This window comes from Gavia stellata, chromosome 6 (assembly GCF_030936135.1).
Source record: "Gavia stellata isolate bGavSte3 chromosome 6, bGavSte3.hap2, whole genome shotgun sequence".
In the NCBI taxonomy this organism is placed as follows: Eukaryota; Metazoa; Chordata; class Aves; order Gaviiformes; family Gaviidae; genus Gavia; species Gavia stellata.
In genome coordinates this window covers 43,815,472-43,830,154 of record NC_082599.1, presented here as the reverse complement: position 1 = coordinate 43,830,154, position 14,683 = coordinate 43,815,472, and the positions used below count along the sequence as shown (strand labels likewise).

Below are 14,683 nucleotides of genomic sequence, written 5' to 3'. Positions count from 1 at the left end.
CATTTCAATACGGATGTCTCTTGGGCAGCATACTTACTGTTTAAAAAGACACTTATGCAATGAGGTGCTTTTCTGCTACTGCTCCTTGAGATTCACAAAGAACTTGTTTTCACTAGCACTAGAAGTTCATATGTGTAAAAGCAGTGAAAATATGAAGTTGCCACAAAAAAAAAGGCTGTCAGACAAATAAAAAACAAACCAAACATGAATCTTTTCTAACTGCCAGAGATGTACACTCTTGCAGAAAAACTACACGGTTCAAAGATGGGAGAACACATAGTAGTTGAATGTACCTTGCTGGTGGTCTGCTTCTGAGTATGAATGCAGAAGTCCTCACAGTAAAGTTGTTCTGCTCTTTTCAGCAGCTTTTTTATATAGGCTTTATGCTCAGAAAGAGGAACTGAGAAGAGATAGTCCAAAGCTTTTTATGCATTTTCTTGGTTTAGTTATATTTTGATTGACTAATTTTTTTTGCTTAGCAAAAGTAAAAATGAAAGTTTTAGTTGAACATTATGAACTAAGAGTAAAACTGAAAGTTGTGTTTCAGTGGAAGCTGCTTTTATATTTATAAAGCTGGCCTCTTGGCAGCTGTATTTAGTATGTCTCTTCCCTAGAAAAAGTCTCCCAAATTTCTGCCAGTACCAGTTGTTTTTAGGGCTGTGATATAAACTCTGTCAATGAAATGATTCAAGGGAAAAAAAAAAAAGCCCAACCTTGAACTGTCTCCCCCCAAACCCCCCAGCCATACCACTCCTGGGCCAACACAAGCATTTGTGTAAACATACGGTGATGAACTACGTTAGAGAACTGACCTGGCTGAAAAATAATTTAGGTTATTTTTCAGTTGCATCAGGTCTTTGGGCTGACACATAATGCAGCTGTAGAGGTACTTGTGCTGGCACAGCAGAGCAGACAGTGGTGGTAAAAAGTGACTGGGAGCAGCAGGAGAAAAACAACATTTTGGCTTACAATATTTTTTGAATATACAGCTTAAACAACTTACCACCTGTCAGGCTGTTTTGGCCTTCACAGTTTCGTATGTGCTGAAGTTTTGCTGGGGAAAAAAGTAGGTATGAGTTACTCTTTGCACTCAGGGATTAGGTGGAGGACCTTGTGTTCTTAATGTGCTTCTGCCTTGGATATTTAATGATTTAGGTATGAAGGAGATTTTTATTTGGTTTAGTTTAACAAAGCAATAGGAGTAAAGAACATAGAGTAAACTTAAAAAATGTCATTTGGTTTGTGTTAATATGTGACATGGGTGAATTAGAAGTGAATTGCTGGCAGTTTTTCATGTGTTCTAGAACACTGTCTTATTACACTGCTAGAGGCCATAAATTATTTTTCAAAGTTAATATATTTGGCATCTCTAAGCAATAACGTATAACGTTAGCACACATATCTTAACAAAGGTACCTGAATATCTGAAGCTAATGGAAGCTGCACAGACTTTTTTAGTATTTGGGACCAAAAAAAAAAAAAGGGTTTATCAGTATATGGTAAACTTGTCTACCATCTCTCCTACTGTCCTGTCTTCAACAGTGGCAATAAGCCCATATGCATAGGGAAGGAAGACTGGGATAAGTGTATTCGATACTTTGCTAGCCTCCAACTATTTTCAGCTTGTGTAGCTTCCTGAACTAGGTATGGTTAATAGGCATGTGTGTTTGTAAAACCACCACCAGCTGCAGGAATCTCCGTAAAACTGTAAATAATTAATTAGAGGATTGATAAAGACTAAAAGCAATAACTCTGTCATCTTCTGCAGTGGTATATGCTTCTTATTTATTTACTCTTTCATTATAGCCATCACCTTTTCTGGGAGTGAGTCTTGAAGAATCACTCTTATTTTAATTAATGCATAACTGTCTAGTTGAAATCATGTTTCATTTGAAAATACTGCTTATACTGTAGGATGACATATACCAGCTTGTTCTTCACCTGTTGGAAACACTTGCATTAACCGGTGAATGCTGTATGAAGACAAGTCACAAGTGGCTTACTGAAGTTCTGTGCAGCTGGGAAATCTTCACTGATTGTGTCCCATGTAAAGTCAGCCTGATAGTATTGACAACATTTCTTAGAAGCTTTAGAAGCTCTAGAAAATTAATGCTATTTTGAAGCATCATTCCCTCAGCTCCCCTTTTCCTCCCCCTCCAAATTCAGGACTTTTTCCTTCATTTTGGAACTTCTGTCAACTAGTAACCAATGTGAACATGAGCTAATCCAGTGAGGATAGTCATCTTTCATATAGGTATGTGATAGTACTAATGTAGCACATTCAGATTGGGACAGTCTGTTTGTAAATCTCCATTAAAAGTATGCTTAAATAAAAACCTTGACAAAATACCATCAGTGAGCAAAATTATAACTGAAAGCTTGATTGCAAAAATGTCTCCAAGGCCATGTAGAGATGATTTGGTGAAATGGTACTCTTTTACAAGTAGCAGAAATATTGGCAAGATTTGATTTTCCTTTTTTTTTTTTTTTAAATCCTAATTAAAAATGTGGGGTACTATGGAAACCCATCTTCTGTATTTAAAATAGCTGCTGAATTTTGCAAAAGTAGTTCAGAAGAAAAAATGGATATGTCTTTGGATTACACAATGGCTTAATCAAATTCAAGACAAGGCTGTTGGCATAGAAGACTTTGTTATTAAATATAAAAGCAATGCTGATATGTTAAGCAAGAGTGAACTTTCTGAGAAACAGTTATAAAAGCGTCTGTTCAAGGATGCTGAGAATTTGGAGAATTATTCTGTGGATATATTTCTGTGTCTTTCATTTAGAAGAATTTAGTCTTGCTTTTGCTATGGACATTTGTTCAGTGAAGGACTCTCCTATAGTTAACATAATGCTGCTGAAGTAAGCTTTTTCAGCTTGAATACTTAATTTGGAAATGAGCAGCAATTTGTAAACCTAGAGGAAAACTGTAGTGATTATTTTGAATATGTTAGCTGCAAGAACTAAATGACTAATTATGTAAGTATCTGCTGCCTCTTTTAATATCCAAGGCTGTGGATATCATAGAGTATAGCATCAGTACTGCTTCTTCGTGGCAGTATGATCAGCCCTTGGAGCAATGGAAATTAAATTCTTTATCAGCTCTTAGAGTTTCTCCCTTTATGTATTTTACTTTGACACTGAATGCATTTTATGATGCGGACATCTGTTCGCTAAAAATTTAGTTGGTGCCACTGTCCTATTTCAGCCAATTGAGATCTCTTAATCTAAGAATTAAAGGAAGAATCTTGCCTTTACAAATAAACCCAAAAATGGTCATACCAATGCTGCACCCTTAAATTAATTTTCAGTGTTTGTGGCTAAGACTCATTTTGTAGGGTTTTTATGGAATAAAATTCAGAGTCTGGTTCTAATCATTCTTTCTGGTCTTGACCAGACAGTGACAGTTTATACACAGTTGTCAACTGAATTAGACAAACCGTATGTACTCCCACCACCCTCCTGTTTGTGGGTGGCAGTGTACAGGAACAGAACTGTGTACTTTCTCTGCTTGGCATCCCCCAACAGTGCAGATCCAAAAGATGCAACTTGACTGCAGAACTGTTTTGCTATTCAACAAGTACTGTACCCCACCCACATTTCTAACTAGCAGATGGTGAGGCAAGCCTGTAGAACATGGTGAGGGATTTCACTACAACTCTTAAAAGTAAATAAATAATATTTGAAAATTCTATTTAAAAATCTAAATTACAGAATTAATTACCCATGAAAGCATAGCATCATATAAATATAGGATTTTATATTTTCTGTAAAACTTTCATGGTCACCTTAGAGAAATATTACTTCAGTAATTTAAAGTACTTCTTAAGCATAAGGCAGTATTTATTTAAGGTATTGGTCATCCTAATGCTCTAAATATTAGAGACTTCGGACTAAAGGCATTTGTTCTGGAAGAAAAGATCAAGTAGTATTCTGCTGCACGTTCTCCTTTTGATTAAAAAAAAAATATATATATATTAGGTATGCATTTAGAACAAGAAGTCTTTCAGCATGAATAAGAAGACCAAATGACTTCATTAACTTCAAGCTATTATGCATTGGCGTGAAACCATGCTAAAAGTACAACCCTGTCAACACTGTATTCTTTCTGTAATTTCCAAATCATAGTAGTAACAAATTTTTCCTAGTCACTAGCCTAATGGACTGCTGTTTACTCTGGACATCAAGCTAGGTTCTTCCCTGCTGTTCACGAATACAACATTCTGCAGGTCATGTCATGGTTGCTTCTGTTTCTCTCTTGATTGTATTCAGCTTATTCTTTCTGTGACTGCTATGCAACTTTTTGCATAGGTACATAGATTTGGCTTGAATAGTCTCACTTTGGGATTTTAATATTATTTACTAATTTAAAAATAATAATTTATAACTTTGTCTTTATGCATGAAAATTATCTCTAGACTGAAAGATTTTAAAATTCAAGTCAGATACATTTTTCTGAACAGGAGCAGACTTAGAACTTTACTAAGATAGGAGCTTTGCGTTACTGAGCTCACCAGCTATATGATAAGTTTCAATACTGATGTTTGCTCTAATAGACAGATTTAATACATAAAAATGAAATTTCCACAAAGTCCTCTACTGAATTAGTGTCACTGAGGATAAAGACAGGCTGATTACAGAAATGGTATTATGTTCTAACGCCATGTTTAACATACTGTATTCTCCTTTATAGTTATGTAGTAGCAGCAGCAAAATTCAAGGAAAATTGCTAATTAGGTTTCACCCAGGAATCTGTATCTTGCTTGATCAATTTTATCACCAATGTCTGACCTGTCAGTCTCTCTCATATCCCCACATGGTGACCTCTGTTCTGACTTTCTGCTCTGTTAAGATCACTTAATTTCTCTTCAGCATAATCGTTTATCTAAGGGACCTCATCCCATTTATTTTAAAAATCTGTTTGCTGCACTTTGCACATATCAGCAGCACACCTTCTAGCAATATACTTTATCCAAACTGCATCATTAATTGGATTTACACAGTACCTCTCAGCTCCAAAATAAGGGATTTTACTAAATATATCAGTAGTATAATCATGAAGTTGATATAGTTGTTCCAAATTCTAAGCTGAAAGAAAAAGAATAAGTAGGTTTTCAAGTTGATTTTATAGATGAAAGAAATCAAGTATTTTTTATATCTCTGAATAATTACAAAGAGAAGGTGCTAAGTGGAAAAAAGCCACATTATGTGATACAACCTTTACTTACTGCTAAGACTTGAACTCCAGTATCAGAATATCCCTGCTATTGTAAATGATTATCATCCAGGTTTGTGAAAACGCTGGGGAAATTAAGAGAAGGAAGTGGAGTCTGCTTTGTACTGAATCAAAACTGAAATTACTCTCTTCTTTCATTTGCTTGAAATGGATCTTTACAATGGATTTTGTTTTTTATTGTCATTTGGCTGGCTTTTGAGTGTCCATGTGGCATCCTCACAGGGAATGCATTATAGTAGTTTTAAGAGGATGAAAATTTTATAATGAATAAAGTTTACTCACATTAATAGCAAAGTCATATCCATTAGCATTCTGAATATAGAATCTTAATCAAATCTTTCTGATATCTGAATTAGAATGTGATTTATTTATCTGTTCTCTAGTCCATTTTATTGAAATGCCGTCGTTGTAAACAAGTTCTGAATGCTGTAGTTCATTTGTATCCATTAAGTCCAAAGACTAAATTGTAGCATGAAATGAGTGGAAAGGACAAGTGAACAAAATTTAAATCACCAGTGTTGTGAGAAGAACTGCAGTAGAAGTGGAAAAGCTATTAGTTGTACTTCCACTTAAAGAATTTGGCTGGTAAAGGAAATGAATGCAACCTTTTGAACGTAATTGTATCTGCTCTGAAAATATCTTGTAGTGACTAACTTAAATATTGGGTGCTTTTAAAAAAATAAGCCTACTTCTAGGTGAATTAATTAAACACTTTGTGGGTTACATTGCTTTTTACTTAGCCCTGAAGTTGTAAAGAGTGAGCCGTATGGAGAGAAGGCTGATGTCTGGGCTGCAGGATGTATCCTTTATCAGATGGCAACTCTGAACCCACCATTTTACAGCACCAATATGCTCTCCTTGGCAACTAAGGTATTCAGATTTGCCAGATCAACCTACCAATTATTTCTGCATGTGTTCACTAGATCCGTGAGAATTTATATTTAAGGTTATAGAAACATAAACTGCTCTCTGGTCTGATGTGTGAATGAGCACAAGCGTTTATCATTGTATGAATTGCTATCTTGCCATTCTAAATACAAAAATTGCTTGTAAATGTTAGTATATTATTACCTCTCAGACTAGCGTATTTTTATCACTGCATTTTGTGGTAGGAGCTTTAGATATATAAAATTTCTTGATATACTATAATACTGGATTTTCTGTAGCATTGTGTGTTGCACCTTAGGGTATGATCAGAAATAAAAATAAATCATTGTTTGTTTGGCTTTTTTTAATGTTTCCCTTACTCAGATATTGTAGCCCTTTGATCTACAGTGATTATATATGTTAATATGGATACCTGATCAGAAATTATATTCTGCATTAGAAGATATGTTCTAAGTTGTTTTGCAAGTTAGAGCTGAGGATATAATGCCCATCAGGTTGTTTCAAGGAGCAATACTTATCATATGGGATTATCGAATAAATAATGGCATATTTTTGTTCAATTAACTGTAGATTGATTATTTTGCAGATAGTAGAGGCTGTGTATGAACCTGTGCCAGAAGGACTGTACTCTGAAAAAGTGTCATTTACCATTAAGAGGTAATTAGTCATCTAGTTTTATTTTGACATCCTGCTGAAAAGATGTTTTGTTTTGTATGTTTCCATGTGACAGTTTGCTGACTTTAGCAACTGCCAGTATTTGTCTCTGAATTATCTTCTGATTTAAAGAAAAATAGAGATATTTCCTTACCCTGCTAATAACATATGGAATATAGTTGCATACATGCAACTGGAAAACTCATGCTAGTATAGTCAGCACATTTATCCAGCCAGTATAGACTTTATACTCATTACTGAAGTTTAACAATACCAATGCTGTAGTTAATTCCCTACACATCAATTTATCCCCCGTGGAAGTACCGCATTTTGGGTAATTTTCAAGTGCAGTTTATGGTCAAGAAAGTAACCCTGCTGCAATATGTTATTTATAGATCACTGTATGATCACATTCATAGTTTTGTGTGTTTATTTGACTGACAAAAATAAGTTTCCTAATACCTTCTAATCCCATTAGCAGGATAGCAGAGATAATGCAGTAATGGAGGAAAAGATGAGCCTGTATTTGTTCCACTCACTCATCACGTATTTCTCTTAGCTATGGTTACATCTTCCTGGTGATAATGTAATGTGTAAGGCAAAGTATAGAGAGTGAATTGGTGCACTTCTATGAGATTTAGCTTCCTTGATTTTTTCCATTTTAGAAAAACTCCACTTAGCACAAAAATGCTTTTTTTTTCTCACTCAGATGTTGAATTCCATCTCTAAAAAGCACTTTACTGTACAAAGACTGTAATGTTTTTATACTATGTTTTATTGTACAAAAAGGTTTCTGTTATTTGAGGACCTTGAGGATAAAGGACTACAATGGAGAGGATAGGAGCTAGTAGAACTAACATTTACCTTGAAAAGATCCTGAAATGAATTTTAGTATTTTAAATATTTACTAATATTTGAAGTTAGAATAGCTGACTTTATTAATTTGTTGCTCGCTATTTAAGAATACTATAGTAATCCAAAATGCATCCAGAAAATATCTTCCAGTCTCATCATATCAGTATTGATATGTATTGCATGCTCTTATAAATTTTAAACACGTCTTTATCAGTGACTTAAATAAAGTTATGTGAGTATCTGGCTCTCTGTCTTTTCCTTATTTTCATTGCTGATAATGATGAGAAACTCTGTAATAGGAAGTTTTTGAGGGTTTTTCCAAGGCCAGCTATTGAGTGTTCACTGAAAGTCCCATATCATCATGAGACTGGCTGCTATGGAGGCTAACTGGTTTAAATAGATGATTAAATAGGTATTTGCATGAAAATATTAAAATTAAGTTTTCCTATCACGTAAGAATTTTTCCACTTACTTTAATAGCAGTGGGAAGCATAAAATGTCTTTTAAAAAAATGTTGATTCTCTTACTATGAGTTAATCCTTAAATCCTTAAATGAAATATTATGTTTAGGTTTTGGCTTATGCTCTGTGAGATATTTAGAAAGAATAAAGAACATTAAAGAAAAGCAGTAATAATGAGATTTTACTTATAATATAGATAAGGAAATACTAACAGAAATGAAGAAGTTCTTTCTGAATGACTGAAGCACAACACATTCAGAGATGAATGTCATAAACAGAAAAAAGAATTTATTGATAATGATTAAAAAAAACATTGAACGCTTCATGTTGTAACTGTAAGTTTGCATTTAGTGTTATTATTATTCAGTATTGTTACTATTAAAATACAGTTTTATTTGAGTAAGCTACTAAGGAAAGTTCTGGAATCATAATCATCAAAGTCTTTCAGAGTTGAACATCAATCTATTCCGTGTTTAGTCATAAATAAATCATTTCTTTCTAGATGCATGGGAAATGGATTTAGGACTTATCAGAAATCTTGTATTGCTCACATCGTTCTTGGAAATTTTGACCGATTTCAGTGGATTAAAATAAAAAATTAAAAAGAAAAAAAATCAAACCGAACATTTCTTAAGGGTGAAAAACTTGCATCTGTTTAAAGAAAATACAAAATTTTAACTAAAACAAGATTAACAAAGTTATAAAAATTAATGAGACGAATCAACAGATGAGCAAATTTAAACAAAAAAGATGAAAATCAAGAAGTTCAAGTACTGTAAAACATTTTCAGAACTGCTACTTTACATGGCAGTTATGTTTATTTAGAAAGTACTGTTTTAGAAATAATAAAATAATTCTGTGACACTTTCTTTAAAGAAGGGTGCTGGGTTAAGTGTATCTGTATGCTAGCTGGTCAATGGTACTCTGCAGGGAAATCATAGTAAATTATCGGGTTCACTGGAGTTAACAGATTTAAGACAGTTTATAGTACATGCAGAACTGTCCCTATCAGCTTTCATGTCCTACACTACATACAAAATATCCTGGGGATTTAAAATTAGACCTAATAGTATATTATTACTGTTACTACAGAGCTACCTAGAGTGCCTGAAAGAAGAACCATAGAACTGTAGGGTAATTTATGTTGGAAGGGACCCCTGGAGGTCATCTAGTCCATCTTCTCAGAGCACATACAATTAGATCTGGTTGCTCATTGCTCAGGGTCTTGTCTAACTGAGTTCTGAATATCTTGAAGGATAGAGATCCCACAACTTCTCTGGGCCCTCTTCAGTGCTTGTCTACCTTTGTGATTAAAAGTAGTAGTAGTAATAGTAATAATAATCCTTATTACCTAATCAGACTTTCCTGTGTTCTAACTTGTGTCTATTGCCACTTGCCATATCACTGTGCACCTCTGAGGAAGATCTGCTTCCATCTTTGTTATACCCTCCCATTACGTAGATAGCAATTGGATCTCTCTATAAGTGGCCCAGATCCCTCTGACAGCAGCCCTGCCCCATGTATCAATGGATCCCTGCAATTTGGTGTTCACAAACCTGTTGAGAATGCACTCCATCCCATCATCTAGGTCATTAATAAAGACATTAAACTGTAATGGCCCAATATCAATCCCTGGAGGATGCTACCTCCAGCCACCAGCTGGACTTTGTACTGCTGATGACATCTCTTTGGGCCAGGAAGTTCAGCCAATTATCTACCTACCTTATAGTCTTGTGGATATTGTGTCAAAGGCCTTCTAAAATAAAGCTACCCACAGCCTATACTGTGCTCTGCTAGCCCACAGAGCCAGTAATCTCATCATAGAGAGCAATCATAGAGAGCAGTTAGGTATGACTGCTGTTTGGTGTATCCATCCTGGCTGTTCCCAGTGACCGCCTTGTCCTTTGTGTGCTTGGAAATTACTTCCAGGGGATTTTGCTCTATTATTTTCTCAGGGACTGAGGTGAAGCTGACTGGCTAGTAGTTTCCTGGATAATCCCTCTTGCTCTTTTTGGATATGTGTGTGATATTAAACTTTTTCCAGTCTACAGGAACCTCCCTCTGATCCTTTCAGACATGATGGACAGTGGCATTGACCAGTTGCATCGGCACCCTCATCTGGTCCCATGGGCTTGTGTATGTCCAATTGGCTTAAATGCTTTCTCATTATGTTTCCTATTGTGTGGTAATGCTTCATGCTCATGGATTCTATGGGTAGGCTCAGGGATCTGGAACACTTAAGGCCAAAGTTTTCCAATGGAAATGGAAGCAAAAAAGGGATTGAGTGCCCCAGCCTTTTCCATGTCCTCTGTCACTAGGTTGCATAGTGGGTCCACGTTTTACTTAGCCTTTATAGAAGGCCTTTCTTCTGCCTTCTACATCCATTGATAGTTTCAACTCCAGCTGAGCTTTGGCTTTCCTAATGCCACCCTTTGGGCAATATCTGTATATTCTTCCTGTGTAGCCCACCCCTGCTTCCTACATGCAGGAGTGGGCTGTTCTTGTGTTTTGAGGTGTCACTGAAGATTAGGTAGCTCTCTCGAGCTTTCCCTTTACCTTCCAGGGCAGTCTTCCATGAGATTCTACCAGGAAGAACCCTGAACAGGCTGAATTCTGCTTTCCTAAAGTCCTGTGTTGTAACCATACAATCTGTCTTTCTCCCTTCTCTCAGGCTTTTGAAGTCCACAGTTTGATGGTTGCTGCAGCCAAGGCTGCCCTCGATCTTCACATCCCTGTCTGGTTCTTCCTTGCTTGTGAGCAACAGGTCTGGCAGAGTGCCTTTGCTAGTTAGCTTCTGAACCACCTGCAGCAAGAAATTGTCATCAACAGATACCAGAAATCTCCTGGATTGCTGCACTCAGCCATATTACCCCCTCAGCAGGTATCAGGGTGGTTAATAGGCCCCAATGATTATGAGTGCCTGCAATCATGAAGCTTCCTCCATCTGTCCAACAAAGGCTTCATTGACTTCCTCTTCTGTTTTGGGTGGCATAGCAGGCATCTACCACAATGTCACCCATATTGGTCTATTCCTCTGATCCTTACCCATAAGCTCTTGACTACATGCAGCCAGGTGTTGGACTGCACGTTGCATCCACCCTGACATGTGCCTTTCTGAACGCTCACTGGAATTGAGGAGAAGACCACCTCAGCCCCCTGCCCTTCACACTTGACCCCAGTGCTCTGTAGTCACTTCTGGTATGTTCAGGGTCAGCCCTGGTAGTGTCATTTGTGCCCATATGAATGAGTAGCAAGGTGTAATAGCCCCAGGGCCAGATGAGTCTTGGTAGTATCTCCACAGTGTCCTGAATCCAAGCACCTTGCAAGCAACAGGCTTCACAATCATCAAATCAGATGAAGTAGATGGGTGCCTCTGTTCCCTCAATCTCAAATGACTGTCAGCTGCTCCTTCTTATTTGTGTTGTAGGCACTTTATTCAGACTCACCTGGCTCTGATCTGTCCTCTGTTAGGTCTTGTTCTTCCTCACCTGTTCCCAGGTCACTATACCTGTTCTGTAATTGTATATCTGTAGGCAGAGGAAAAGCTTTCCTTCTATTGGCAGAAGTCACAAGTCTCCAGCCTGTCTCCTCTTGGGACCCTCCATCCACTGCTCCTTTGAGGGTAATCTCTAAGTTTTCCTCCTTGTTTGCATTGTTTGGGGGTCTTGTCTCTGCAAAGTCTCTGTGAAGATCTTCTCATTCACCTGTAAATACTCCTGACAGCTCATCCCATACTCATCTCCTTCACAGCCGCTTTGTCCAGCGATACAGCACCTTGACCAGAGCATAGCCCCCACAGGGGAGGCCAGTGTGTCCCCCCCCAGCCCCAGGAGAAGGCACCAGGCACTTCCTAGTATGTCTGGGAGCTCACAGCAGCAGCCCCCCATAGCAGTTCTGTCTGGGTCGGTGCCTCTGAAGTGCCAAGGATAATTGTTCCACCTGATACCAGAGACTCTGCTCTGGTGTGTCAAGACCAAGGCTGCATAGGGTCAAACTGTCCCATGTAGGCTTGTGTAGAGTGCTGGCCAGCATGACTTGATAAATACCAATCAAGGAATGCTGTGCTACTAAACAGTTTTTCAGAAAGAAGTAATTAGCTTTCATAGAGAATGTTCTTTCTGTAGATGCTTGACTCCTGATGCAGAGGCACGTCCAGACATAGTGGAGGTCAGCTCACTGCTGTCTGATGTGATGATGAAATACCTGGATATTTTATCCACCTCTCATCTCATGTTGGAGAAGAAACTGGATCGGGAGAGGAGACGAACCCAGAGGTACTTCATGGAGGCTAATGGAAATGCAGTAACCTATCACCATCAGCTTTCCATTTTATCACAAGTATGTACATGTATTAGGCTTTAATTTTTCTTATCATTGTTTGCCATATCTGAGAAAATAAGGTACAACAAAGCAGAAAATAAATCAAAATGAAAAGACCTATCCTCTTAGAACACTTTTCCTTGCAGGCTCTTTAATTTATTTTTAATGAGGTAGTAATTAATTTTTTGTGGACATGCTTATGCAGGAAAAATAACAGTATCTTAAAACCTGATACAATTCTATGTTGGAAAATGGCATTATTACGGAAGTACTTGCAGTTTTGATAGAATCTGATAATGTTTAATTATTACTGCACATTTGTGAATAGGAGAATATACACTTGGCTAGGGTGGAACAAATGGATAATCTTGTGTGTGATTCACAATGACACCTAGAAAATGGAACCTACACAAATATAATTTTTAATTACAGGTTGCTAAATAAAGAACAGTGATGCTGATAAGTTATTTGCTAATGCTTTCTAACTGTCTGATACAGTTCTCCAGAAATACTTGAAATTCTTCCGTTTGCTTCAGGCTGTGTTTTAAGCACCCTTCATGAAGGACATCAGTATTTTACATAGTGAACCAAACTTGTATATGATCTTGGAGAATTTACTTCTAAAAAAATACAAAGACAGTGTTTTTGTGTAGTAAAAGTTCATTGTGAAAATTATTGTTATGGTAATTATGAAGCAAAGTTATAATTTACACAGCTACTCTTGTCTGTTCAGCTATTGTATCTCTCTTAAATTCCTTTTATCAGGGCTCAGTAGTTTGCACTGAAGAATCTCTGTGTAGGAAAAAGGTTTTCAGGAACACCTGGTCCCAAGCTCACAGATTTTTTTTTTTTTTTTTTTTTTTTTTTCTCTTTCTTTGTGTTCACCTTCCTGGCCAAACATAAGACTTGTAGAAATTGTTAATTTTTTTTCAGTAGTTTTTAGATCATTAGATCTAATTAGATCTAAATCTAGATTAGAATTTAGATCATTATTTGTGTTATACCTGTTTTTTTTAACAAAAAGAATGCCAACAACTTCCAGAAAAACCTCAACAAACCACTCTCATTTGAAATGTGAGAGGTACTGAGATGGAATAAAGATACAGAGTAGGATTTATAACTTAAAACAGAATGAGCAATTATTTTCCTTTTTTTTTTTTTTTTTTAGTTTTCTTACAACAAGCTTCCAAATGTGTAGGGTATGTAATTTTTTTCATATCTTCATATAGTCATTCTTATGCTTAACTGTGATGAAATTTGCAAAAAAAACGTACTATGGATGAAAAGCTGCTTGATTTGGGATTTCAGTGCAATTATCCTGTCTTTCAGAGAAGGGTGCCCTATCAGGACACTTGTAATACATGATAGAACTAGTAGCTTTACATTGAAGTTAGAGTACTTCTGTTTTGTGTAAAAAATACTTGAAAAATACACCTATCTAGATAATGAGAAGGAAAATGCCTCTGTATTTTCGCGGATAATGGCTAGTCTTCTCAAGGAAACAATACTGTAATTCTAGTTCAACTCCAATGGATATTTTATTATGTATATTAAAAGAAACAGGTACAACAGGAGGACCTGACAAAGAACCAGAACCCTACAGAAGCTGAGGGGAGTATGGCTCAGTAATGAGAAGTGGGAAATGTAATTGTGTGTTCTTGCTATAAATAAGATATTTAGAATAAATCAGGCTAGGATCTTTCAAATTTTGGAGGAGTGCTCCAGGGCTTAGAAACAGAAGGAGCTGTGTTGTTTCTTTGTTCCCAGTATTGTAGGAAAATTTTATGACGTTGAAGGATTTCTAATAAAGAGAATAATTATTCCTGAAAAGTTTGACTCTGGGAAAAAACCCAACAATATTTTGACTAAAAGTACTAGGAAGAATTTCAAGCAGCTGTTCCTGAAATAAAAACTCTCTGAGGTGTGGCCAACCTAATTCATCTTAGTCAAGGCCCCAGAGATTCCACAGCCAGGTAATTTGTCATTTTTCCATCATGTCAGAGAATTCTGTGTTTCTGCCATGTAGTTCAATGTTTTGTTGAAGCCAGCTATCTTAGACTTTGTTTTTTCTCTACTGAAATGTACTTATGGCCTCCTTTCTCATCCCAGTTGTGTCATATTGTGAATGTTTCTGAAATAAAGAGCATGCTCTCTGTCCTGGTTTATGGAACTAAGCAACACAGATCTTTTGGAGCCAGAGTGGAATCTGTTTTATAAGTAGTTTAAGACCAGTATGGAAGCTGATAAGTAGGCAATTGAAAGGCAG

General features: G+C 36.6%; 1 protein-coding gene across 1 annotated transcript in view; it reads left to right on the top strand.

Moving 5' to 3' along the window:
• Positions 1–14,683, top strand: part of NEK10 (NIMA related kinase 10) — a 104,673-nt gene that overhangs the window by 48,035 nt on the left and 41,955 nt on the right. Inside the window, exons 23-25 of the mRNA XM_059819071.1 lie at positions 5,980–6,109; positions 6,714–6,784; positions 12,222–12,435. Of these exons, the coding sequence (XP_059675054.1) occupies positions 5,980–6,109; positions 6,714–6,784; positions 12,222–12,435 (415 nt within the window). The remainder of the gene's footprint in view (positions 1–5,979; positions 6,110–6,713; positions 6,785–12,221; positions 12,436–14,683) is intronic.